Below are 27,479 nucleotides of genomic sequence, written 5' to 3' on the forward strand. Positions count from 1 at the left end.
TGTTCTATTTATAATGTGGGACAGAAAAAAATGAAAATTATCGTCAGCTACAGTTTGATACATGTATCTATATTTCGCTTTATGCTACACGTTACAGAAAAAAATAAGGAGCAGGCACGAAAGAGGAAACCACAAATGCAAAGATTTTCTGGAAGTTACGAAATACATTATAAATTAAAATAATGTATAAAAGTAATATCACCTATCAATACATAATATATATTAATTATTTTACAATCCAATCTGTCTCTTGCATTGCACAAAGTGTGTAACGTGGTGAATAATGCGTAATAACGGAGGACGACGGTCGTCAGTTTTCCGAAAACATGACTTAATGTGAAAATCATCTTTTTATGTGTCATTTCTCTTTTGTACTTTTTTTTTTCCTTTTGATTAATAACATAATGCTAAGAAGATACAGTTATGTTCGTAAACACGCAATTGGTCGAGCTTCCTCATGGTAAATTCGAGATACAATGGTTTGCATTGGTTACTGTGTAGATACGTATAATCAGTTATCACGATCATTTACGTTGTATGACTATTGTTTATGATAGTACTGCTTCATATTGTATTGTACGAGAAGATTACAGCTGCACATTTCTTAAATCTAGAGTAACCTAATAATCTTAAAGTTTATACGTTGAATAGAGATATCAATATATGCAAATTGATTAAAAAATAAAGTTGCAATAATCGTCGGAAAACTGAAAATGAAGAAGCATAAGAAATTATGTGAGTAAATTATACAACATTTATATAAGTATTACAAATCTCAGTTCATAAGTCTGTTGTGTGATGTATAATTTCTAGTGTCATACATAATGTAAGTCTTGGTACCTAAAGATATTAAGACAAAGTCAAATTTGTGTACAATTTGAACAATGATGAAAGAGAGATATACATGTGTACACTTATGACATATATTTTTTTTCCACACGCAACGATTGCCATATTTCTATAATCTGCAAATTAATCGTATTTATACCTATATTTTTTTTTTTAATTTTATGGTCAGATATTATATAATTCATATCAGAAATTTTAGCAAACGAAACTATAAGATATATAGCATGATAACACAAACTAAATTTTTTTAATTAGTATATTCTTAAGAAGTATAGCTCTATGATCAGCGTTATTATCAATATCAGAATATCAATTCTGTATTATGCGGCATAAGATACTATTGCAAATGAATCTTTACACTAAATCTATAGAATCTAAATTAGCAATTATCAAGTATTAATTAAAATATGAAGTCTAGTCCCGATATTAAAGCTGACGTAAAAATGGACGTGAAATCAGTCTCTGTTTAGATTTGCATTGATTTGATTTTTCTAGAGTATCATAAATTTGTAATTGCTCTTATATGTTATTATGTTGCTTCATTTTATTAAACTTATAACACAGAGAATTATAAAGTATCCAATTATTTCCAAAGTTGCGAGACGCGTTTGCTGTTTTTCCTTCAGTTTTACTCCGCCGAAGGTTAAATTTATGATTGAGTGTGTATTATGCAATTAATATCGTAAAAAATAAAAGATATTTTGAACAGGAGGAGAAGAAATTTCATAGAATGTTTTAAAGAGATTAAAACGTGATGTCTTATACGTAACATTTAGTAAACTTAGTAATGTTTGTCTTGACAATCACAGCTTCTATGTTCATGCTAAACCAGATTTCTGACTAAAAAATAATGTGCGCATTTGCCACATACAAAATATATAGAATGCGAACGTATAACAATATATAGATATCTCAATGTATAGATCTTATTAAAATTCGTACACTTACTCGCGTGTAATTATTAGAAAAAATGGCAGATATCACCGTAAGTAAGCACGAATCGCTATCATGATCTTGGATTGCAAAAAGTTTGATTTTAAATTTACAAATTATGATACAACTCTTTGCAAGAGTTAAATAAAAATCGCGAGACAATATATATATAAGACTGCGAAATGATTTATATTAAAGACACAACAAAAAGGATCGTTTAAAAGAAAATACGTAATAGAAAGTAATTTAATATTGTACAAATATACGTGATATCCATTTTCATATACAATCAATATATGTATAAATATATTATGCTATAGCAAAAGACAAATCAATCTTCTTGCTATTCAAGTTAATTTAAAGTACATTCACCATTACTCTATTTTCACCGAGATTACAATCTACGACCTAGACTCTTCTAAATTTCGAAGTGTTCTCCATGGAAATTGATTTTCAAAAATAAGTAAGCAACGTCCCGATTTCGTGTCACTAAGAGTCGTAAAAAGAGTCCCTCACAGCCTAAGTAAGACTTTCACTTGAGATCTTTAAGTTTGTTGGGTGAATGCTGAAGCAGGACTCGATAACGGTATCTCTCGGTTATATTACACACACAATATATATATATATATATATGTATGCAAATTTTCAACGATACGATCTACATCATTTTTGTACAAATAAAAATTCCGATTTCCTCCAAATTACCTGCCAATTTATATGTTGCAAGGCGAAATGACGTGATGTGTCTCCGATACATGCATGATTCTTGCGAACTTTCGCGTCTCATGGTATTATTATTATTACATGTCCTGCTGGCGAGTCTGCAAACTTCTCTCACCATTTATAAGTATTACAAAAGGAACTCTTAAGGGGAAGTTTCATTGGGCAGATGGCCACCGAGCTGTAGAACCTTTTCTCAAGCCGTAAACAGTTTTACAGCTCGACGAGCAGTGCATATCGTAACAGGTAAAAAGATTTACATATTTCTCAGGATGATAAGATCTGATCAAGACATATACACAAGCTATGAACATAATTTACAGAATAATGTGTGTATGTGTGTGTGTGTGTATGTGAGTGTGCGCGTGTATGTGTCAGTTGCTTCTTCACATACACACCTTATAAATTTACGAGCTCTTCCAGAACTTGCAAAGCCGTGTGTTCTGCTCTGTACGTTTCAAAGTGTACGGTATACCCGCTTTAGGCTAGATACACAATTTTAATTTACACAAATTATACAAATTGAAAATACTGGCGGACGTTTATTTTTAACTAAACGTCTGTGCTGCGTATATAGATGGTACTGGAGTAAGAGATACAAATTGCCAGGTTCCTCTTGACGAATTGTTTGTGCGTGCACACGATTCGTCGATACACCGGCAAGAAACGTACACGCGATCTTGCAACTAATGTGTAGCCCTTCATTTATAAAAATTTCGATGGCGCATTATTAATTCACCCAGTTACGTAACTGACATTACATATGTGTGTGTTATTGCCCGCGTAGAGCTACGCACCGTCCCGCGCACAACTCGCGCTCTTTATCTTTTTTTTTTCTTTTTTTTTATCTTTGTACGTACAGTCACAGTCATTGAACTTGTAACACGTTCCACTTACACACGACCGCCTGATCGGAAATAGTAGACTTTAACCATTTTACATGTAGCCCGATTTTGCGTGACTCAAGCGGAGGCAAGTAACCATACGTGGGGGATCTCTACGACGGCTCCGACGTCTTTGCGCTGACTTCTGACGATATACTTACAGGCGTCACAGTCGCTTTGCATGCCGGAACGAATTCAGCCGCGTCTGGATTTAGCTTGCTCTGGAAATTCGCAAGTAATTAATGACGACGCCGTTAGGGTTAGAAAAAATCTCGACAAGGAATCCCTTTCTCCTAGCATGACGTTAAAAGGATGTTCTGACCAGTACCTGCTTAGCAAGATCGTCGTGCAATTTGAGGCCACCGAGCTGTTGCGAGAGCTCAGCGGCGTTGTTATCGGAGACGCCAGTGGCTGTGGACCATGCGGTGGAGCTCATGTTCCTCTGGTGTTGCCTCTCCTCCTCCAGCATCGCTTCCAAGCACTCCTCCATCAACTCTTCTTCCTCCAACTGTTGGAGCACCTGTGGCGACAGCCAAGTGGATAAAGCAGGGATGCCAGCAAGCTTATATTATTATTATTATTATTTATATTATATTATTATTTTCACGTGCAAAGTACCTGCTTGTCAAACTCCTCCTCGTTCTCCATCCACAGGTACTCTGAGAAATCACCATCGCCAATCCCCTGCACCTCGGGCTCCGTGTCGATGGTGTTGTCCGCGTACGGGATGATGCCGCTCTCCTGACCGTAGTAACCGTTCCCAGACCCATTTGGATTTGGAATCTTCATTTTCATAGCAATGAAAACGTGCGTGGCGTGTCAATTACCTGAAAATCCGTCAACGATCTACTCGCGGTTCATCTGGTATCTCCTCCCCCTCCATCGCGACGCTATTTAAATTCGTATTCTGCAATCCGCGATCATTACACGCTTCACGCGTGATGTTTCGAGGCAAACGATCGAGGACAAGCGGGGAGAAGCAACGAGCCACGCCGGACGGATGGCTCGGCTTGTAAACAGTGGAGTGCGCGAGTTGCTCGAGGGCGATGCTAATCTCTGGCTCGAGATCGAAATTCACCGACAGGCGAGGCGAGGAGAGTCGGTTTTCACCGTTCGCGATGGACGATGCAACCTTGAACCGGTCGCGGAGGCGCCGCGAGTCAACAAACCGAGCAGTGTCCTCGCGCTATGTCGGACTACGCGCGCGGATGCGATCTCTCGATTCCACTGCCCGCGATTGCTCCGGATTGCGCTCCCGGTGTTTACCTGTGATCGACGGCGGTTATACCGAAAGGATTTCCTCTCTCTGTCTCTCTAAGGGCGCATAGCGAGGAGGATACGCGGTACACAAATAATAATAATCATCATCATCGTTCCCGTCGTCGCCGTCACTTGACAGATGCGGTCGCAGGAGCGACCATCTTTGCGCGCAACGTGTTCTCGTGTCGAGTCACGTAAATCGTCGCTCGCGCGGAGTCGCCGCGAGGACGCTCGCGCGGCGCGTCAGTCCGTTGTTTATCGGCCGCAAGCGCCGACGACGACGACGACGGCGAGCGACAGCTGGCTCCCTGCTCGGCGCGGGCACCGGATGGGACGGACGACTCTCGAGAAACGAGGCGTCGCGTTTCTCGGGGCGGGTTACGTACCTCGTTTCTGTGACAAAACAGCTCGCAGACACGTTCGTTGCGGTCGTTGCGTTACGGGATACACGTAGAATTTACGCAGTTCTCACAGACGCGTACGGAACACCTATATGTGCGTGTCGTTCAACGCAAATTAACCGATCGCACAGTGCTGCCACTGGCGTTGTCGTTCAAAGCCGTGAAGCGAGAGCAGCGCTGGAGCGGTTTCGCGAATAATCGAGACTCGCCTCTTCGCGCTGACGCGGGAAATAGTAGCTGCTTTGATACGCGTGTTGCGTTGGAAATTGGAAATGCCGATTTACTTGATCAATTTATGATTTATCACGATGCACAGTTTATCAAAGTTGACGGCAAAAGTATTTTTATTCATGTTAATTTAATTTCGATGCGTAGGGTCGTACAATTTTCTATCTTGAGAAACGTATTTAAAGACGCATTTATGAGAAAGCTCAATTTTGCGCTAATATAAATTTAATTAAACGATATTATTTATGAAAACATTATCTAAACTCAATAATACACTATGGACAGTATTCATAGTCTATTCTCATAATGAAATAATATTAAATATAATTTTTAGATACTCGGCTATATCTGCTTGGCTAACAAATATTTTAATTAATATTAATATTACAAATATTTTCATATTTACGACAACCTTAATATAAGAACAGACACCCTATAAAGCAATCTAGGCAAAATTCTGCGAGAGAAGAATATACATTTCCATCTCTCTCTTTTGGTTTTTCGCGCTCACGCATGCTCAGTCTACCACGCTCAATTTTGCAACATTGCAAAATATATTGCAAGATATATAAAAAATTAAAAAAGATAATGGATGGATGTGCTGCACCGTTTAGTTTTGATTTGTGTCGCTGAAATAGAATGTTTATATTAATGGTAATAAGTTGTGTAATTCAAATATGAGCAGGAATTGTCCAGATCTAGAGGACCAATCAAAACTGGACATCATATGGCGAGACTTTTATTGTAGGGTCTCTAGAACAGACTATAAATAAATAATATTGTATGTTAATTATATGTATAATTATAATCGTCATAATTGTCAACAAAAGAGTTTTGAAAAACCGATCGTATATACATACGCATGCACACGCATTATGCTACACACAATAGATAGTTGAATCATCTTCTGGTAGATGTCACTCCCTACAATAATAAACAATTGACGTGACAATTTTGATAATTAAAGAGTAAGGTAATTTCTGTTCTGCTTAATAAAGCCAAAGATAATTATCATTCTCCAAAAATCCAGTGGTGAGACGAAAATAATAATCCACGGCGCATTACGCGCGCATTTCTGCTGCTGCCGAATGATTTATATTCGAGGCGCGTCGAGCTGACGACTGCTGACGTACGTAGTCGCGCGGCGATTGGCCCGCGCCGACTCGCGCGGCGTATTTACATCGCGGCGGCACGTGATTGGCCGGGAACGGCGCAGGTGACATGCGCGTGCGACGTGCGCGTCCAAACAAAGCACGGTAGCACTGCCCCCGCAGCAGTATTCTATCGTGATTGCTCGCGCGGTGGAGTTCGTTGCCGTCTCGTCCTTCTTATCGCGTACGTCGCAGTCGCGTTTTGTTGTGTGTATCTCCGTCTCTCTCTCTCTCTGTCCCTGTAGGCGGGCGAGCAAGCAGACGAGTTTCCGTACGCAATCACGCAGGTGTACGTGCGAGACGACGATGTCGTTTTCGGTGAAGAAGCACACGTCGGACGAGCAGCTGAGCGGTGAGTAGAACTGCGAAAAAGCGTCGACTGTCGGAATCGGACGCGACGACACGTCGCGCGGCCATTTCGCGCAGTGTCCCTGCCTGTCTGCCTGCCTGCTGTTTGCCTCCCCTTTCGCCTCCCCTACCGCCCCTTACGCGCGAGCGACGCGAGCATAAACAAACGCGTTCAACTGTCGGCGATCGTCGGGATCGTCCCCGATCCGCCGCGGAATTTTGCAGTGACGCGAAATGCGACTTCGACAGAATCGCTGTTAGAACTGTTGGAATCGTAGAAACTTTTATTTCAACGAGTCTCCATTTGATTTTTTTTGGTTAAATACTTTGGCAAAAATTGATACTCGAAAAAATCGGAGCAAATCTCGCCAAGTTTTGGATCGTTTTGGAATTGAGACGGCGATGGCGCCGATTCCGATTTATAACCTACTTATTTGCGCCGTATATTTTTACGGTGGAGATTCAATTTTTGATGTCGCGCGCGTGAATCGATACTCGTCTGGCACTTCGCGCGAAGTCGACTTCGCGAAGCACACCGAACGAAATTCATGTGCGCAAGATTAATGTATACCTTTTTTCATGTCGACGTGAACACATCCTTTCACAGTATAAATCCTTAGTTTTCTCCCTTCGTATCTCGCTTGCATTACATGTTTCTTTCGTTTGACTCCCATTCGTAATGAAGGCGTAATGAACTGCGCATTACTCCCGCATCTGCTACGACATTCTAAAAACAGGTTCTAGTTTGGAGCAGAAACAAGTGCGCATAAACAAATCATCGGAGCACGAATATCTTTATTTTGTTAGAGCATTCCCTTTGATAAGTAAGCGATAAAATCGTCGAATGTTCGTGGTTTTGCGGTTAACGACGCAGTTGCTATTTTTATTCGAAAATAACTGCGAGGATGTTCGAAGCCTTCGGCGCCAAGTTTATTTATGTTTCAGATAAAAGTAAATTATATTTCTAGTGTTCTTTCATGCGTTTCCGCGCTTCCTGGTACGTCATTCCGCATAGTAGCGATAAAATCAGATAAGATCCGCTCAAAATATGTGCACCGCAGGCGTTGTAAACATACTGCCGATTACAAAACCACAATAGTTATCAGTGATCAAAGAACGACAGCTGACAACAATACGTGAGATTTTTATTATCTCTGAATTTTCCAAACTGAGAAGGAACCCTACAGTGCACTGTATTTTCTTCATTTAATATAAAAATTCAATAGCCAATCATATTATAATCTTAAGCTGCATGAAAAAAGTTCCATTTTATGCAAGTATCTCCTTCAATTGTTCATACAAGCTGTGTTATAATTATGTTTGTTTAGACAAATATAATGGTAGAAAAATAATTTATACCTTGATCTATAATTTTATAAAAGAAATTTTAAGTCACGTTCGAAGTTGAAAAATTTTCGTTGTATTTGGTGTTTTACGGTGAAAAAAGTCGGATATTCTAATAATAATTCATAGTCTGCATGTCCAGTTATTCGTATAGAAATATGAAATTTCAAAAACAGCTACATCGTTACGAACCGACGGATTCGTTCTTGAGAAAAAAGAGGATTATCAATTTCATTAAGATAATTTTGTGTTCTTTATCACACGATATTCTCTGCTTGTATTAATATTATATTATCAAATTTCACAGGAGTAAAAATATTATAAAAGCGCCCAAATGTGATGAAAAATAATGCTGCTTCGAATTTTTTTCAATATAAATTTAATATAAAAAGCTAACCTCTTTATCTTCTTCAATTTAAATTGTCTGTATAGATTAACGGGTCGGTGTCCTACAGACTCATGGCCTGAGTGTTCTATTTAAATCGGCTGAATCTAATAAAAGTATGGCACTCGGTCAAGATCAGGTCCGTACTTCTCATTGTCGACGTTGTTGAGTCCTGAAATAATGCAGCTAAATAATACTCTAATGTCATGTGCAGCGAAGTTAGGATAATATCACATATTGATATTCGTATAATAAGAAGATAGAATTATGCTCAAATTTTCAATATCGAGCATTTGTCGAATAAGGTGAGCATTCGTTGTTCCTGCTAATCTGATTCACACGGAAACGCGTTATTTCGATAAAACGTGGATTTATGGACGAAAGTCCATAATCGGAATTAAGCAAACACACCCGGAGTAAAAGTTTCGAAATAGTTGCAGGTCATTTCCCAACAGCATGAGCATCCATCTCGGCGGTTTTCATGCGATTGAGGTACGCGATTGTCGGCACGTCGTTTAAATGCAATCATCCTCTCTCGGAACTCGTCATTAGAGCGACGATGAACCAAAATTGTCTCGAGTGCGTACTCGAGATGTCTACGTGACTCAGCTCACGTGGATCTTGCGCTTTCAGGCAGCGGTACTCGAAACTTCTGATCCGTCGACTAGCTAGCCGCGTATAAAGACTTGTATTTCCCGGAACTATCAGCACATATGAATTTTTAATCACGAACGATACTTGGATACTTTACATATGGGATATTAATTTTTTATTAAAATTTTATTTTCTCTTTTTATTATTTTGTGTTACGATTTACATTACAACAATCGTATTATAATTTAATTTTTGTTTTCTTTTGCGTGACAAAATGATTTATTCATCGTTACACATTCGAAATATTATAGCCGGTATAAAGGCTTGGTATTAATTATAAAGTAATTAATACCAAGCCTTTTATGTCTCTCATGTATTAATAAATGTATAATAAATGCTGAGAGTATAATTGACATGAAAGTAATGCTTTTAAATTTACGAATATCCATATTATTTATTTTGTTTCAATTTCATTGTTACATTTGTGTTTTACATTAATAGAGCCCTGCATAAATCCAAAACTCGTCACAGAATAGCACGCGTCAAATAAATGTTGGTTCATTTACATCTTCATTTAGCTGCCAACAAGAGGATGTTTAATTTAAAGCTCGGTGTACGTGGCGCGATTATCGGTTGTGTGTACACCCACATGGAGCATGGGTGTGCTAATCGAAATGACAGACAGTGTCGAAAAGGGGGAGGCGCACACGCGTCTATATTTAGTCATAAGGACCGTCGCCGGTCCTTAATCCGATTGATCAACGGTACGTGGCAAACGTTTCTGCGGATGCTGCTTATTATGTTAACTTTCGCCTTCCAAATTCGATTTTGTGGGAGTTTTCTCGCGATACGATGCAGCGCATTTCATAGTTCGAGAAACAACAACAGCAGCAGCAATAACACAATAACAATAATAATCTATGCTGTTGTTTGTCACGTTTATATAATTAATAGAAATAATTAATAATAGATCGAAACGTTTCACAAGTTCCTTGTGAAAGAGGTTCTTAGTAGTCACAAACTCACTTTGCGGAAACAAAGAAAATATTAATGTAATTTAAGAGAAAGTTATTGCGAAATTCGATCAATTAAACAAGAAGAACTGAATAATATTATCTGAAAAAGAATTATACAAATTTCGTATCGTGACAAGCGCATGTCGCGATAAATCCAACTTGATCGTAGGCTGAACATGACACTTCCACTTGCGGTTTCTGCGTCGATGTAACAAAGATCGTGTGAGGTACACGTTCATGCGGGAGGTGTCAATAAAGCTCCTTGAAGATCGACTTGCATATCCTGTGGCATCCGTATATCCATGCCGTGTCAACACGTTCAGCCTTGATAAGCACGTGTCCGTTTGTTCCAACGACTCAACACTGACTGGTGCAACGCTATTTTTTCCTCTGCCAGACTATGATACATCCTTTCGGCATTTGTGGTCTTCTTTGTCTCGAGTAGTCCTCAATCATACATTATTGTACAATGGAAAGTCATGAAACGAAAAGCGCAATTATTCCAATGTAAAAACGTTAGCAAGTTTCTTAGAAATGTACTTATGTCTGTTACTTGAATTTGTTATTGTTGTTTTGTTAATTTATTTATAGTTCTCTCGAGGTGATGGCATACTGCGTTTTTCATGCATGGAGTGCTATGTAATCTTTCTTTCGGGATAAACGTTGAAAATAAGTCAGTATCCTCCGATATATATGTAAATATCACGCTGTTTTGGAGTAGGCAGTGCTATTGAAAGTAATACGTCTATCTCACTGATTGATGATACAAGGTCAGATTAATGAAGGTTAAGCGACGGTTATCGTAAGTCCATTTACGGGGGACGGGTAATTGCAAACGGTGCAGTTAGAAGCTTGCACTGTGTTAACGTGAGGTAACGGATATCTTTAGAGGAGCAGCCGTTGGCATTTCTATAATGCAGACGGATCTACCATACTCGCATCTTCGAGGTCGAATTGGAGGTGGATTGCAAATGCAGAAACAATAATAATTAATAATACTCTCGACACATGTTAATATTACATGTTTAAAAAGCAACATGAAGTATCATATATCAGGATAGAATTACAAAATAAGACAAAAATAATAGTAACAAAAATAATAAAAAATAATAAAATAAAGAAAACAGAAATTGCGAAGATTATATATCCATAATATACATTGTATTAACAATTGTATTGACAAAGCGGCATCCAGAAATTACACTGAAGGTTTAATCTTCGCCTGATGACAATGTAATCTAAACATGCTCCGTTCTTTACTGGGATTTACTTAGGTTTAATCCTTGCGCCACATTTGCATTTAGCAGTGGAGTAACGCGACTTGCGATCACGCTCCGAATCAAAGTTCCGAATTGTCAGTGCCAGCAGTCGACGCAGTTTGTTGATGTTGATTAGTACGAAATCGGTGCTGATCAAGTAATGGCAATCTGCGAGTCTCCGAATGCGCCCTGCGCAGGTTTCATCCTCAATGTCCATCGGCGTTTGCGACCCGGCGTAGAAAAAAAGAGCTCGCAGTCCGCAACTAGGACAGGGATTTTCCACGGTCGTGATTAAATATTAAGCTTGTAACTTGCGAACGTACGAGCGGATTACACAAGTGCGATCTGCGACGCGCGCGCGTGTAAACACCATCCCGTCACGGCTCGTGAGCTCGTGGATTTAGGCGTAACAATGCGCATAAAGCGCTGAGCGTAATGCGACGACAGAAATACTTACGAGCGGCAGATTAGACGACGTGATTTTGTGGAGCGTGATTTCGCATGACGCGAACGCCATGCAGGTCGACGGAGCGATAAACAAGAGACACTTCGTGTCTTCGTGTCGACTGTTTCCTTACGTCACGTGTAAACATGCTTTCCTTGGAAAATCTCCAGAATCTCATTTACAATTTTCAAGCCCAAGAATTCTATTTGTAAATTTATCTGCAGAAAAATCAGAATTATATTAATCATCATGTGCGTCCATAATCGTCCCCAAACGTTTTTTGCTTTAGATTGCAAGTGAATTTCCAGCCCAAATACCGTCGTAAATTATAGGTCGCGTAAAGTGGACTTAATGCGTTATAATACACCGACACGGAATAAATTACAGAGCGACGCATAATCATGCCGTGACTATTCATTTTTACGATCCGTATTCTTGCGAAGAGTATTACGTCGCGTTCGTGCTTCGGATAGTCGATCGCTCGCTCGAAAGTAAGAAATCGCGTGACAAATTTACGTATAATCGCGATTTTCAGAAAACTCGTGCGTGACGATAATTTATTGTTTAACCATGCTGCAAACGATTCGTCGTTCAAAGCAGATTAGTTTCGCTTATAGAAAATAAATTTAGTATGTAGGAGAGTCGTTACAGATCATATATTTCTGGACCAGAAGAACGAGAACAAGAATTACAACTACCGTCTTCGCAAACGTGGTTACTCTATTTTTTATTTGCTGTACCGTATTTTATTTCTCGAAAGAAATGCCTGCACGAGGTCGGGAACGACGTTGGCCGTTCGCGTTTCGATATCGATGCGTCAGGATCGAGCGAAAGCGCGAACGTGCCCGTCTCGACGGTTTACGAGTGGGTGAACGAACTCGAAGTAAACCTTCATGCCTGGAGATGATTCGCGCGGCTAGAAGAGCGGAAGAGCAGCGTTCCATCCATCGTGCTAACGCTATAGCCGTCACGTGTATCACACGTGACGTGTAATGCATGCAATGTGAACACCGTGACAGAACGTCTCGTTCGATAAACGTATTTAACGTTCGACGAAGCTCGCATCTCTTGTACCCTGTTGGTTCTTAGGTACTTCAAGTTCCTGCTTAAATTGAGTTGACAGCATGAGAAATTAACGGTTACAATGAACAATGTCAATTATACCGAATATGTGACGTACTGTACGTAACACAATCTGTGTAACAAGATTACATATTACACAAATTACATATTAAATTTCATGTTGAAATCCAGGTCGAGTTTGTAAGCGGAGCTTGTCGCGCGCACGTATCAATGTAATTGCCGCAAAAGCATCCTGAAACCAGATAATAAACCAGATAACGTCTATCACCGGCGATTCGTAATTGCGGAAGCTAAAATTAGTTGAGGAACGGCATTTATTTCACGAAAAACAAGACGATACGTGCACGTAGCGGTTGCGGTTTCAGCCTGCGAGCTCCTTTTCCTGCGCCAATCGATGGCGCGCGTGATTTCGTAACTATGGAAATTATGAAAGTGTGTCGCGGAATGTAAATTCGGGCCCATTATGCAGTTAGCGAGCCATCGTGGCGTCGAGGAATGGTAGATGAACTCCGTGAAGATTTCACGGGCGATGAGCTCATCCCGCGCTGTGCGATTGCATTAGCTTTGACACTTTATCGCGTGTTGTTTTACGACAATGCGAGGCCAGGCATGGATAAGAGCAAGCGAGAAAGTTCAGAGAACGGTAATATGGATCCTGTTTCTCTCTGATTGCAGAATCATGGGTGGACCTGGTGCCGGAACTATCACCGGCAGCCCGGACGTTAGCGTTCAACAGTGAGCGCGAATACCTGCGACTTCTCCGGGAAGCACAGAAGGATTCCACACATTCGTCTGCGAGACATTCCTTGGCGTCCTCACGCCGGGATACTCCAAGAGATAGGTAAGAAGATTCCGTCTTATCATTTATCTAGAATAGCGAGAACTTTACGAGAACTCTGCTAGGATCGAGATCATGTACGCATTTTGTAAACACTTCTGAGAAAAACATATCTTAAACGCAATCCGAATAACGATTTGTGTCCATCAAAATGAACTTGGTTTAAAGACGTTCGGAAACACTTGTTGAATTATCAGAAAAGTTTTCGAGAAAAATAAATTGATATTTTTCAAAAATTACAACGAGAGTTTTGGCTTGGTGTGAGAGAACGAAGATACAAAAGCCGCTTTGAGGTTGCATATAGTTGACTCTATTGTGTTCGAGCTGATTCGAAGCTCAAGGCTCAGCCACAAAGCCGTTTAACTTAATACTTACATCCACGTGAATGCTAAACTGGTGTCGTTCGACGGTATCTACTTGCCTGCCTACGCAAACAGTAAAAGAAAAGAGTCTAGTTCTCCATTCCTCTTGATTTTTGGAAAGGGTTTATATAAGAAAACAAGCGTTGTGAGGCAAAAGAGAGAAAGAAAAAGAGCAAGACGTGGCGATCCATGCACATGAGGAATTCTTTTCAGAACTGTTCTGTGAACGTTGGATGTCGGAACGACCCAAGGCTACGTATAGATAAAAGCGTAAAAAGGATGACCTATTAGCTACTTGACTCTGACTATGACCGGCGCCTCGCCGAATCGAGAATTACAAATATGTAAATCGAAGCGGAAATAGTTTTTTGAATCTTGAGAGGAAGAAAACGAGAGAAGTCGCATTGCAGTAAAGTGCAGTTGAGAATACGCATTGAGAGGCGCCTTGTCTGCAAAAATTTATAATCACGACAAACATCCCATTTATATCTTGACTTTCGTTGCATTGGTCAAATTAACACGTTTAATACGGTTGAAGTGGCGTCATTGATGAACTCGCGTAAATATCTTGGCAAGACAACAACCGGCACGTCTTTGTGCCACTCGCGGACAAAGAAGCGCACTCATGAGTAGTCTCGATATCTCTATATACAGAATGTCTTTGACCTGTCTTAAAAATGTTTCTCCCACGAGGCCCGAGAATTCTTGGCAAAAATTCTCGCCGAGGAAAACGCACTGAAAATACATACGCCTGATAATACAGTGCCTGAGTTTACAGCGCGTTTGCAGCATGAGGCGCGACATCAATCCGCGACGTCGTATATATACGGCCGTATTTTCCATGTAACGTTATCTCGTGAGCGTGAAAATCGTCGCGATGCTGTTATTGACAATTTCTGTGCACAACGTTGTTGCGAATATTCACTCGAGACGACGTTGCGAGTGACACGCTCACAATGCTGTATGCGACATTGCAACTGGTTTGATCCGCTCACCGCTCAACGTACATACTTTTACCACATTGTACCGCTATTATCACCCGCTACCGATCTCTTCACGGGCGGCGAGAGATTTTCGCGTGAGAAATTAGCGAGCTGTTTAACCGGTTTGGCGTTTAAACGTTGTCGCGCCGACACATTAAATATTTTAGCTTAAACAAGGTAGTCAACTTTGATACGTCACGATGTTACGTACATGTTATGCATCGATATATAATGCATACACGTGGCCTATATAATTAATTAATATATATGTGAGCATAATGTGCCAATTGCAGGAGGTTTTTTATCGGAAGAAAAGAGCAAGATGTTAATCATCGCTATGTTTGGATGCTCACTTGGCAAGTCGAGCACTCGCGTTTTATCGCGATGAAAAACGCAGCAGGGAGACAGATATCGCGTAACATGTGTACATACGTACACGATATATTATATGATGCGCTTGACACAGATGCACCTATCGCGGCCTTCGGTTCTCGCATGTTCATCGAGCTGCGTCGATGATGAACTGATAGTAATCGCCGATCTTTCTCCTCGTGGCATATCGTCACCACCGCGTGTAAAAACGGTTGCAATCGCATTTATCGCGGACGTGATCGACTTGATTAATCATGCATGGTACGCGAGCGAAGAGAGTCGCGCACTTCCGTAAGATTATTGTTCACGCTTTGTCTTAAGCCCGTTTTAGACTATGCAATATATCGCGCTAGATTTGACACAGTTTCTTGAGCAATTTTTTGCTGCAAGAATTGCTTGTCGTTGAATTGTATTGTGTTTTATAGTGTACATTTTATTTGACGCAATATGCACTTGTGTACACAATATGTACAAACTGAAAACACGGAGGAACGTATCAATTATAGGAATAGCGTGCTTATTAATAGGAACATATATAACAAAACGAATAATACAGAGGCAAGTAGCGAGGCGATTATCATAACCTTGCATTAATCATAAACAAACAAGTAACAAAAGTTTGTTCTTTTTCGAGGTTCTTTCTGCACTAGTGCAGGCAGCTAAAACGAACAGATGTATATACTTCTTGTATTAGTGCAGACAGTTCAATTAAAAAAAAAACAGATCTCGAAACGTACAAAACCATGGCGCGTGCCAGCAAACAAAAAATTGCTCAGGAATAGAGCACGTTTTCAATATCTTGCGCAATTTACGAAACACATGCAATTTGCTTGCAATTTGTGTATGATATTCTGCAATATTTCTTGCTTTAAAAAGTGCGTCAAGTCTTGTGCAATATTGCATGGTCTTGAAACGACTTTATCGTGCAAATTTACGCGCTTATCGCGCGTGGCAACGGCGACAAATCTTTTCAGTGAATTGATTTAAAGGAGCACATACGAAAAACGCGAATTAATCTTCTTTTTACGATGATGGGAAGAGATGTACAGGAGATATAAATAAAATTAAAGTCATATTTAAGTGAAACTTTAGGGTGAACGAATCGAAACGGAGAGGCACACAAGTATCGTGAAATATTAGTATTAGTAAGTAAGCGAGCGATGATCTCGATTGCAGAGAAGTGCGTCGAGGAGCAATTCCTCGCTTTTATGTTTATGTAAATTGTAACATGCCGTTTCCTTAAATTTGCAGCCCGAAGAGCCCGCCGAACAGCCCGAACACGGAACTCTCGAGCGAAGATGAGTTCAAAGGAGTCTATATAAATTACAACTGCAACAAGGTCAGTTTCGTAATCGATTCTGTACTACGTATTTTCTTTGCGCGATGTAACATGATCATGGGCATGTGTGCCTTCGGCTATATGCATATAACTGTACTTATCCTCATTACGTCGTACAATATATGGTCATGAACACTGTGAAATCGATCGTTTTAGAAGCGATCACACATTCCTGGCGAAAATTCGAAAGAGAATCGTTTAATACTTCATTTGTATTCTTTTTTCTGTTTCGTTCATGTTTAACGAATCAATACGTATATTTATTGCAGCAGCAAAAAATTTTAATTAACGATTACTTTGAAAATATTTCTCATTTTTTTGTATTGAAAATAATATCAAGAATTGAGAGGGAGGGAGAGAAAGAGAATTTTATTTTTTAAGCAACATGAGCGGAAAGAAGAAACATCGTTTGCGACATGCTGGATCTCGAGAGATCGATCGCATCAATTTCGTCTGAAGCGATTGAAATCGGGAGTTTGCATATCACATTGACGTCGCATGAGAAAAGTGACACATCATACGTACGACTATAGCGATGCGCAACTGGTTTTATCGAACGGGCCTACCTTGCACGGCAAGGTCTTCGGATCACTGACTTTATTAGCGCCGTACGTTCTTTCTAGCCGTAAGCTGCCGTGAATTATCACGTGCGCCAGTTAACACACGACATTTCGCACACTCTCAGAACTTCTTTCTTCTTCTCGTGTCCTAGTTACGTGGGAACGAACAGGCTCCGTTGCAGCACGTGCAACTTCGACGGCTTTTATTTGGTCGCTGGGTCGAACGACAGTTGTGACATGCGGCGCAGTATAAGTAGGATCATCCACCGTTTTACAAACACACGTTATTTGAATTCAGAACTAGAACAGTGTAAAGTATCGTGATAATACACAACGTACATATGCGTAAAATATCAACTATAAAAATTATGCGGAATTCGAAGTATTTTATTCTAAAAAATCTGGAAAAAATCTAGATATCGCGTCGAAACGTTCGAGATGACGTAGAGATACGGAGTCGAACATTTTATCTAAGAATGCAACGCATTCCTGCAAATTGACTTTTATAAAAGCACGATGAATAATCAACGCGATAGTAGCCTGCTGTTTGCATTGTTTTATCTACCTGCGGAAGACAAACAATCGCCGTTATCAGCCGAATCGCGATTAACTAAATATACGTCTGATTTGCGAGTGGTGATCTGCACAAAGCGAGGATCAAATTTATTGGATTGTCGATAATGCTGGACGCGACGCGGATGCGCTTTATTATACTTCGGAACGGACGAAAATAGCGACAAAGACCGACTGTGTCGCTAAGTATGAGTAATGATAATAACAAGTGGAACCAACATTCGTGTAAGATTTTTCCATGAGTCACTTCTCATTCTCTTTAGCATGTTGCGTTTCCTCCACGTCGTCAATGTTTTTGTGCCAGTAAAAAGACACTCACGCGCACTAAAACGTGAGTCGTAGCAATTCCCTCGCGTTTAACATTTTTATCGCGATCTTTTATTTATCAGTGATATATATGTATATATTATTCTCGCACATCAAGCAGCTCATTTCTCCTCTAAATTTATCGTATTTAATTTATCCTTTTTTAAATGCAATTAAAACTCAACAATAAAATGATTTAATATATGCGCTATCAACAGATATACACTATTTATAGACAAGAGCACAGCAGCTTATGCAAGGCTGCTTATATACAAGATTTGTTTGCATGCATTTATAATTCATATCGAAGGAAGAGTGGATTTTTTAGCTCATAAAGTTTATATGTAGCGAGATACTTTAGACTCACTTTTAGATACTTTTTCCACTTAAATTATGTAACGCGAAGTGCTTCTATAAATTATATCGCTTTCCGCTTTCTTTCCCTTATAGTAATTACTTAACAGTACCCTGTTAATTACTTAACGGTAGTGAAAATCACTGGGGAAATATACTTTTACCCGTTTCGTCGTTTGCCAACTGCCTTTCAGTATTATTTCGACAATCCGCAAAGGGAGTGCTTTCTGATTACGTATAATCTTCATTAAATTGCATTAAAAGAGTAGAGAAAAACAAGATTTTTCAAGTTACGTTACAAGAATTAAAGCAAATTAATTCATTATTGCGACGATTAAAGGAATCGTACCGTTATTGAAACTGTCTTTTGCATCCTCGTCTTGACCATGCGAAAATCACGAACTCAACTCGCAAGTGTATCTGTTGCATGTACGTCTCACACGCAATATCGATCACGCGATCTCGCGCGATCGACGCGCGTATCTCGCTTTTACTCTTCTTCTGATATTGTTGGCAAACCGGTTGTTGCAATCGGCGTAAACCGGTTCGCTTTTAGCGCGAAGCACGTCTGCATGCATTCTGGCATTGTATTAGCGATATTTGCAATTGTATTAGCATTGTATTAACAATATTTGTTGGTATCTTAATTATCGAACTACGCATTAGCAACGCGATTCGATGCGACGTTAAATCTTTCGATTATTCGCATGTACAAGTACAATTTCTATTCATTTCTATTCATTTGTCGCGCGTGATATTCTTTAACCCTCCGGTACTCGCAATATCCAATAGATACTAATACTTCAATTTATTTTTTCTTAATACAGTTGTTCATTCACATCCTAATCCTTGTCAACTTGTTCTTCACTATTTTTTTATACTTTATTAGCCAAGTACTAATGAAAGTAAAAAATATTTCAAGAAGCAGAGGAAATAAAGGAAAAATTAGTATATAAATATCTTTTTTAAATTATTTTATATTAGTACATATAATACTAGTATATCTGTGAGATACAGTGCGACCATTCATGGGAGAAAAATATTGCGACTACCGAAGGGCTAATAATTCAAAATACCAAACATATCACTGATGTAGTACGAGATGCCGCTTCTATGCGACCGGTCGCTGTATTCACCGGAAAGCCACGATGCATACCGTTGTGGCGGGTATCCGTAACGTGGAATTTAACGGCAGGTACATAGCGGATGCAGCGAACGCGAAATTCACTGCACGAAACGTTCGTAATCATGTTTAAAGTTTGCTCGATCGATGAATACTCGAACATGCCGGTGATATTGCGCGATTTATATACCGAGTGCTCCAAACAACACCGTGGTGCAATATCGAGACATGAATCTATCTAAAAAATAGCAACTAGCAAGTACACGCTCATCGCTAAAGATCAAACTTAGGGATGCGATTGATGAAAATTTTTTAATTGGATGAAATTAGATTTGGAGAGAGTAGGAGAAGAGAAATGATTTAAATGACTTCACAAGCTTTCTTTATTTAGCGGATTTACAATGTAATCGTGAAAGTATTTCTTGATCAGCTTATTGAAGAAACAAAGCCAGCAATCTTCTTTTCTTACTCGCAAGGCGATCGAAAGACGCTGCCTTCTCATTGTGCTTCCTATGAAGCACTTTCTAAACTAGGAGAAAGCAATGATTATCTAACAGATCTTCGTTCGCACTATCACCGTGATATAACTCCATGAACGGCGACAATGTGACCGCTTGAAGGAAGAAATGCTAAGTAGAAGTACCAATGCTAATCGGCATCGTCGCGATGCCAGTGACATTGAAGACCAATCGTGTCGTCTTCGTCGTGACCGCGAAACGTCACGGCGTTTTAACGTGGCGTGGAAATTGATAGCCGTTGTCGCTTCACGCACGTCGCACATCGCGCACGCGATTACGTGTGCGATTGCGTATCAGCATGGGTAACATGTTTTTTTTTTCGCTATGTATTTTTCTTACACACTTGGTATGTTTCAATCGCTCGAAGTGCCAACTATAGAGATTGTTCAGGAAACTGTTGACGCACACAACGCAAATGGAATGGGATTCGACAGGAAATTGCTTTTTATCAGGAAATTTCCGGTATTGCGCGCATGCTGAAAACGTTTCTTGGCTTCATTGCGGAACAGAGAATAATAATACCTAGACATGAATGTAGAAATATGGGCCAGCGGCTTAAAATGAAATGAACAAAATCAGTAGATCAGGGAGCATTCTTTTGCCAAATGCAGTACAAACTCTGTGCTGATGTCCGAGTTACGAGAGGGAAAGTAAGTTCGAAATAGCAGCGTCGTTTCGGTGTCAACAGGGCTCTCCTTGTGTAGCTCCAACTACAAGATGACGCGGCGTACATTCTTGGTCCAGTCGCAGTAGTTTATTTATATTCCCATTCGCTGTTTACGTTTAATCGCAGGCAGGCGTACACATCTAGCGCACGCGGTATTGTAGCGTTTATTGTAGCGCTCGAAATGCACGTTCTCGACGGCTGATCGTTGGGAACGTGCGCGTGAAAGGATTCGAGAATAGTAGGACAAGCAAAGGTTCTCGACCTTTGTGACGGATAATCGGGTGGGAAATATCGCGATTCGCGTTTCTTCTTGCGATGCTTCCTGCATTGAGATCATGAGATTGAAATTTGGAAAAGGGAAAGTGTCATTTCCTTGGGGATTAATTTTCTTATTCCTCCAAAGATGCCGGAAGTAAAGCCTATTTGCAATTTGTGTATGATATTCTGCAATATTTCTTTAAAAATCGTGGCAAATCTTGCGCAATATATTGCATAGTCTAAAACAGGCTTTAGAAACAATTATATGTGTATGCATCTCGAGTTTGACACGCATTTGTATGTATCGCGAACGGCACAATAAATGCACAAACTAGTTATGTTACTCAAAACCGTGATTCTCACATTTCTTGTAAAACAATACCCGGTTTGCCCGGGAATCTCTGATTAAGGAAAGCGCGAGCAGCTTCAGAGATGCATCCATATATGGTTTCGTCTATGAGAGCTGACGCATCGGGTCGTGAACTAGTGCGGCCCGCGGTTGTTGCACTTGGTCGCGGCATTCTTCTTAATGTTGAGAATAAAATCGTACATTTAGAATCTGACTCACTTGTAACATAGGATATAATGTAATGAGCGATTACTCGTGGAAACAATGCAAATAACATTAATTATATGAAGATGGAACAGCACTTATGATTAAATCAAGTATGATAAATAATCAGATGTGAAAGAAAATTATTTGGAGCAGCACAAATTCTTGTCAAGGAAAAATCTCGGAATTCATCGAGGGTTTTATAATCGGATAGGAAAAGGGAGTGAGCAACTTCGCGTTCTCATGTTCTCCATTTAATGTTCATCAATGTGTTGCATCGCGTCGCAAATCGGCGTGTCTCCCAACTGTAGTGCTTCGTTACGGCTCCTACTCGTCGCCAAGAAAAAAAAGCGATACCGAGGACATGAGAAGGCATTCTCGAGAACGTCGTAATATCGACTGGCCAATCGCCGGTCATGCCAGAGCTCACGCTATGTGCGACGTCGTCGTCGTCGTCATCGTCGTCGTCGGCGACGGCATTGTCATCAACGTCGTCATTCTGATAGTCTGCACAGTTGATCCATATTGTGACCTGAGAGACCCAAGGAAAGCGGCGAAGAGGAAAATGCAGTCGTAAAAAGTTATTTTTAACGATGGCTCTCCACGATCGACGGACGTCGCGACGCCTTCGTGATCGTGATTAAAGTGCGTGGATTAAAGAAACCAACGAGAAAAGAGCACAAAAAGTTCTTCGCACGCGAATATTACGTATCGATCGTTCTTGTCGGCGGTTTATATCGCAGTTACGGAGCGCAGTTCGTTTATTACATTGCATTCAAAGACAATCAACGCCTTTCCCACGTTCTTGCGAAGATCCGTGATAAAACTGTGAATTAAGCGGAAGATAATTATTTGATTAATCTTTCAAACGTATCACGGAGTAGTTCTTCTTAAATGGTAAATAAAGTAATCAGCTTCGCTAATGACGCGAGATAGGCGTGCGTTTGAAACAAATATCACTATGTCTAGACGCACGATCAGAGTTGTCAGATAATTGTGTTATCTCATCCGGGACATTTAGGTGATTCCACCCGATATAATTGGATCCCGATAAATTCAAATCGACGGTATGTCTTCGCTATTTCTTTCCGGATGTTGACTATCAGAATACGACGATATAGCAAAGAACAGAAATCTGTGCGCAATTTATCTCTCGATAGTTACCCTTTTGCTCACTTATTATCGTTCCTAGATCACCGATAATTCGTCAAATATGTTTCCACGGTATAATATGCCGTGTCGCGCTCTGCGAGCGATAACGCACATTTACACGCTCAATCTTTGCATTGGTTAATAGTCTCCGTGAATCATCTGGGGATTAACATTTTAACAATAACTCTGTGCTTTCCATGGCTGACGTTATCGCGCGCATACAGATATTAATAATAGGCAAAATATTATTAAAATTAAGTATTATTAAAATATATCACTAATATCATTATTAAAATATATAAGTATTAAGTATTATTAAAATAAAATACTTAAAAAGGTCTATTGCTTAGTGATCTTTATCTCTTTTCAATAAAATGACAAACAAGACTGTATTTTTCAATATAAGATTTATTGTTAATCGTTAAGCGATTGCGTGTAGAGCGTAATGTGCAGAACTCGTGGAGCGCGACGCAAGTTGTTGTCTAAATATAGACAACGACTGCACACTCTTACTGTCATTAAGTAGATTGAGCTTATCTTCCGCCTAGTAGACGGACATTGTCTTGCATATAATGAGTTATATCGCGACCAACAGTCTCCTCGATCGCTCATCGTTAACCCCGGCAAAAGCGACAAGATAATGATACAAAGCCTGACTTGTATGCATCGAATTCAATAATCGAGAATACATCCAGCTCTCGTTCTTTGATACTCAGTTTTTATTATCGAACGCGGCATTCTTGGTGTTAAGTACATATGTATTAAAATTAAACGAACCGCCGCTTGATTGCAGTTTGCAGACGCGATAAGAGGGCAAGTGAGGCACAGAACTTTTTACCAAGCTCTCGTTACACGCTACACAAGTGTATCGACATTAGTTCTCGCCGACTTTGTGTAACTATGAATCATGACTCATAATTTGTGTGTGTGGATGTGTGTATTCGTACGTATCATCACGTTGCGTATTAAATCGATGACCTAGTTCGAGACGGAACTGACTCCCTTAATTTGAAAAATGGGTAACAGAAGTCTGGATCTCTCGATTGGAACATCTGTCGCAATCTGTCGGTTTTTCCGGCTTTCCTCTGCTGCAAAATCTTTCCTTCGCAAAATGATCGTTGTCGACGATTGTTGTTTACGAACTAACATACGCATACGACGTTTACTCGCACAAGTCGCGGTATACTGCGCATATCGGATCTGGTATATCGCGGTGCACACTCGTAGTGGTGGCTGGCAGAACGCCAAAGGTCATCCTTGAACGTTCACTTTACCACGCGATGCGATCGCCATTCATGGATGTAGGAGGTATCTTCGTACGAGATTTACTGCCCTCGCTTTCCCGAGTTTTCCTCGTCCGGAGTGATTGATCAGACGTTGTTATTCTTTTCTCTTCGTTGCGTGTAAGAGATTGTTGCCCATTGATCATTCCAGAGACTAAGAGACTTCTTTCTGCTTTGCAGGAGGGTGAGCTTCTGGACAAGAACATGGACTGGATCTACGCGTGGAGCTCTCGACCGGACCAGGCACCGCCAAAGTACGGTGTCCGCAATTCTTGACATTAAACTGTACTAACTGAGGAGCCTTTAACATAAAAATAGTTCTTTGTGTTTCTTGCTTATCAATTAGCATTATGATTTATTAATATTAATTAGCCATTAGATTTTGTTATTTTATTGTTTCTTAAAAGAACACTTTTTGTAGCATCATATATTTGCAAGTAAAATTTTTATATTTTTTATTTATATATTTTATTATATTATATAACTATATTCTACTAGATAATCTTGACGGAATTCTTGATCGGTTTGCAGAGACTGGAAGTTCAAACATCCTTTGAGCAGCAAGAGGAAAACGTATAGCATTCGCACGGCAAAGGTCGGCAAGAACGGACTGTTTTCTAAGGAGGTCATTTATACCCTATTCTTCACAAACCTCTTGTCTTTGCTTATTGGGACTGGCTTGGGGTAAGATCACTTGTAAAACACTCGAAATACAGCCGCTATTTACATAATTACTGTGCTTTCGTCTCCAAAATATCAATTAAAATTTTTTACTCTCTAATGGCGCACAGATTTTGCATTTATGTAATAGATATTTTTAAAAAAGATTTAAAAATTTTTAAAAACGATTTTATTCAATCGCATCATTAAGTTTTATCAGTTTACAGTTGAAATTAATCGATATTTGATCGCGCGCGCGCGTAAAATTATTTTGTGTTACCTCATATTATGCAATTTCATGTTATCATTGTTAATTAGAAGATACAATTTTCAATTTAATTCTAATTAGCAACAAGATTAATACATAATGTATAATATAATAATAATGAGGCATTGTTTTATACCATTGTATTATATGTAATAATTTATAGAATAGATACTATACATATATCTGATTGAAATATGAATATTGTTTAATTTGTTGCAGCGTTTTATTGACTAGGCGAGGCCTCATAATGTCCCGCGTTGCCATTGAGTGAAGTGCACGAGATTCCGAGAGTGTCAGCGTCAGGATTGTCACGGTCGAATCAGCACAAGGCGGAGGGCTATATGCAAGAAAGACTGAACAAGCCGGCGGGCAATCGAGCCTAAAAAAAAAGAAGAAAAAAAAGATAGATACACGCAGCACATATAATTCGATTGTCCCAATTTATAATATTAGCACTTTGTATTATATATTAGCACTCTTGCTCCCCATCCCCCCTTAATATACTATACACGGTGTACTTCTCAGAAATTGCGTATGCCAGGCATGTAGGTAATATACGTATCGTTATATGCCTAGGAAAAAGAAAAGAAAAGAAAAGGAAGAAACAGAGAGAAACTACCGTATAGAATTGTTGAAAGAAATAGGCAGGCGTGTGTGAACGAAACATGTCCATTTTATACCGTTTCTAATGCGTTTCTATCTGCGATAGTTTGTAGGTATAGCTTGAATAGAGTATTTATCAGAAACCAATTATATTATTAGAGAACAGAAAGAAAGGAGCGAGACTGAGAGCGAGAGAGGACGAGAGCATGTGTGCGTGCATGGACGCGGGTCGAAGGAAGTGCAAGCTTTACCAACGGGAGGGATTAGGATTTGTCGATGAAAACAACTTCAAAAGCATCAGATGACTCGTCTTATTCACCGGGATTCCGCGAATCTTGCAACAAGCGTGTCCAATAAATCCGAGATACAGTGGAACGTAACGGAAAACGTCCTGACGAACCGGCTATCTTCTTGAATTGTCACGTGACTATTGTGATCGTCATCTCGATGACGATTTCTTGGGATAATGATAGTTCCTAGCGGAAAGGGGAAGGTTGATGTTGACGTCTGTTGATGTCTTGACGCCAAGGCGAAGGTGGACGAAAAGGAGGAGGGACCACGGGGCAAGCGAACGTGTTTGAGCGAGACAGTTTCGGTGTGCGCGTTTTTGTACGCTCATCTTAAATCTACGGTCTTGTGTAACCTTGTAATAAATGTACGTAGCGGAGTTTACACATGTACACACGCAAAATCTGTTTTATTGATCTGCATCTAACGAGAGAGCAGAAGCAATTATATATTATAATTATATAATTGCGTTTCTGTAGTTTTACCGCGCGCGATATGACAATGAAGTAAAAAACGGTCTCACCTGTTCTCGGATTTTTGCGAAGATCCGAAGATCTTTCAAAATCAATCTTAGCAATTGTAAAGATAAATTATAATGTACAAATTTATTTATTTACGTTTATAAAAAAACGAGACCACTATCACATTTCGAATTCGGTCCAAAATTTTTGTCAGTATTACATATATTTGCGAGTATATTATATTTAATATTTAACTAATGAATGTTGCGGTGAGACACATTCCTCCTCGGCCAATCGGTGATTACTCGAAGGAACTGCGATTTGTCTTGTCTGACAAATTTTTTGGGAAAGGTCGGATTTGCATGCAAAAGTTCTATAAATGTTTAAGACACACACACACACTGTTTTCAGCAATTGCTGCGGCAAATCGCGCGATAACGTGACAGGATTTTGTACTTTATGAGGAAGAAGATGGAGCGATTCCAATCGCATAAATTTATTATCGAAAAATGTGCACAAGCATAATCGCGGTATAAACCCTTGAATTCTGATTAGAGATACGCATCAGTGGATGTGACGCATTGCGGATATGCGTCGCTCGTGTTAGTGTTAGGCCACATTCAAGCATACGTGTTAGAAATTGCATAATTCTTGATTTGCTTGCAACCAGATCGGCGACACAGTGTCACGTGGCGTCGTCACGTGAATCGGCGGATTTTCTTTCTGTAACTCTTAGGTAAGACGCATCATTTAACTTACAGTAATAATATTCAATGTATTTTTCATAAGCGATTATTTTATATTACTGTATGTATATTGTCCGTATGCATAATATAATAATCGTAACCCGCATGTAGTAGTGGCGTTGGTGACTTCTTGGCGTTATCGAACACTCGATTCTCATTTGATATTCGAAATTTTTTTCGAATTGAGAGACTTTCATTATGGATGATTTGTACACAAGCGCTACGAAATAAAGGGTTTTGTAAATTCATACTTGTGGCATGTTCAATTCTTATTAGAAAATGCTCATAATGATTTCATGATCAGTTAGTTAG

General features: G+C 39.7%; 2 protein-coding genes across 3 annotated transcripts; one reads left to right on the plus strand and one right to left on the minus strand.

The window, feature by feature from the left end:
* Positions 1 to 48: 48 nt before the first annotated feature.
* On the minus strand, positions 49 to 5,201 carry LOC105276001 (polyadenylate-binding protein-interacting protein 2B). 2 transcript variants are annotated; one of them, XM_011333306.3, is made up of 4 exons: positions 5,033 to 5,201; positions 4,005 to 4,213; positions 3,715 to 3,906; positions 49 to 3,607 (listed from the first exon to the last, which is right to left on the minus strand). In XM_011333306.3, the coding sequence occupies exons 2-4, from the start codon at positions 4,179 to 4,181 to the stop codon at positions 3,500 to 3,502; spliced, it is 477 nt and encodes a 158-aa protein (XP_011331608.1). In that variant the 5' UTR covers positions 4,182 to 4,213; positions 5,033 to 5,201; the 3' UTR covers positions 49 to 3,499. The 2 variants fall into 2 exon arrangements, with proteins under 2 accessions (XP_011331608.1, XP_011331609.1); XM_011333307.3 differs by lacking the exon at positions 5,033 to 5,201 and adding an exon at positions 4,653 to 4,821.
* Positions 5,202 to 6,533: 1,332 nt separating this feature from the next.
* LOC105276005 (BCL2/adenovirus E1B 19 kDa protein-interacting protein 3) lies at positions 6,534 to 27,412 on the plus strand. Its single transcript, XM_026972163.1, has 6 exons — positions 6,534 to 6,778; positions 13,576 to 13,741; positions 16,707 to 16,794; positions 24,322 to 24,395; positions 24,673 to 24,825; positions 25,289 to 27,412. Exons 1-6 carry the CDS (start codon positions 6,733 to 6,735, stop codon positions 25,338 to 25,340), a joined length of 579 nt encoding a protein of 192 aa, XP_026827964.1. The 5' UTR covers positions 6,534 to 6,732; the 3' UTR covers positions 25,341 to 27,412.
* Positions 27,413 to 27,479: the final 67 nt, after the last annotated feature.

Source organism: Ooceraea biroi, chromosome 9, assembly GCF_003672135.1.
Source record: "Ooceraea biroi isolate clonal line C1 chromosome 9, Obir_v5.4, whole genome shotgun sequence".
In the NCBI taxonomy this organism is placed as follows: Eukaryota; Metazoa; Arthropoda; class Insecta; order Hymenoptera; family Formicidae; genus Ooceraea; species Ooceraea biroi.

What these genes read in the sequence shown, in the direction of transcription:
- LOC105276001 (XM_011333306.3), bottom strand. Translation starts at nt 4,181, where the DNA reads ATGAAAATGAAGATTCCAAATCCAAATGGGTCTGGGAACGGTTACTAC. An exon ending in AGGAGGAGTTTGACAAGCAG is followed by an intron (nt 3,907 to 4,004) that starts GTACTTTGCACG and finishes CTGTCGCCACAG; the next exon opens with GTGCTCCAACAGTTGGAGGA. An exon ending in ACGACGATCTTGCTAAGCAG is followed by an intron (nt 3,608 to 3,714) that starts GTACTGGTCAGA and finishes GCGAATTTCCAG; the next exon opens with AGCAAGCTAAATCCAGACGC.
- LOC105276005 (XM_026972163.1), top strand. Translation starts at nt 6,733, where the DNA reads ATGTCGTTTTCGGTGAAGAAGCACACGTCGGACGAGCAGCTGAGCG. An exon ending in CCGGACCAGGCACCGCCAAA is followed by an intron (nt 24,396 to 24,672) that starts GTACGGTGTCCG and finishes ATCGGTTTGCAG; the next exon opens with AGACTGGAAGTTCAAACATC. An exon ending in CTTATTGGGACTGGCTTGGG is followed by an intron (nt 24,826 to 25,288) that starts GTAAGATCACTT and finishes AATTTGTTGCAG; the next exon opens with CGTTTTATTGACTAGGCGAG.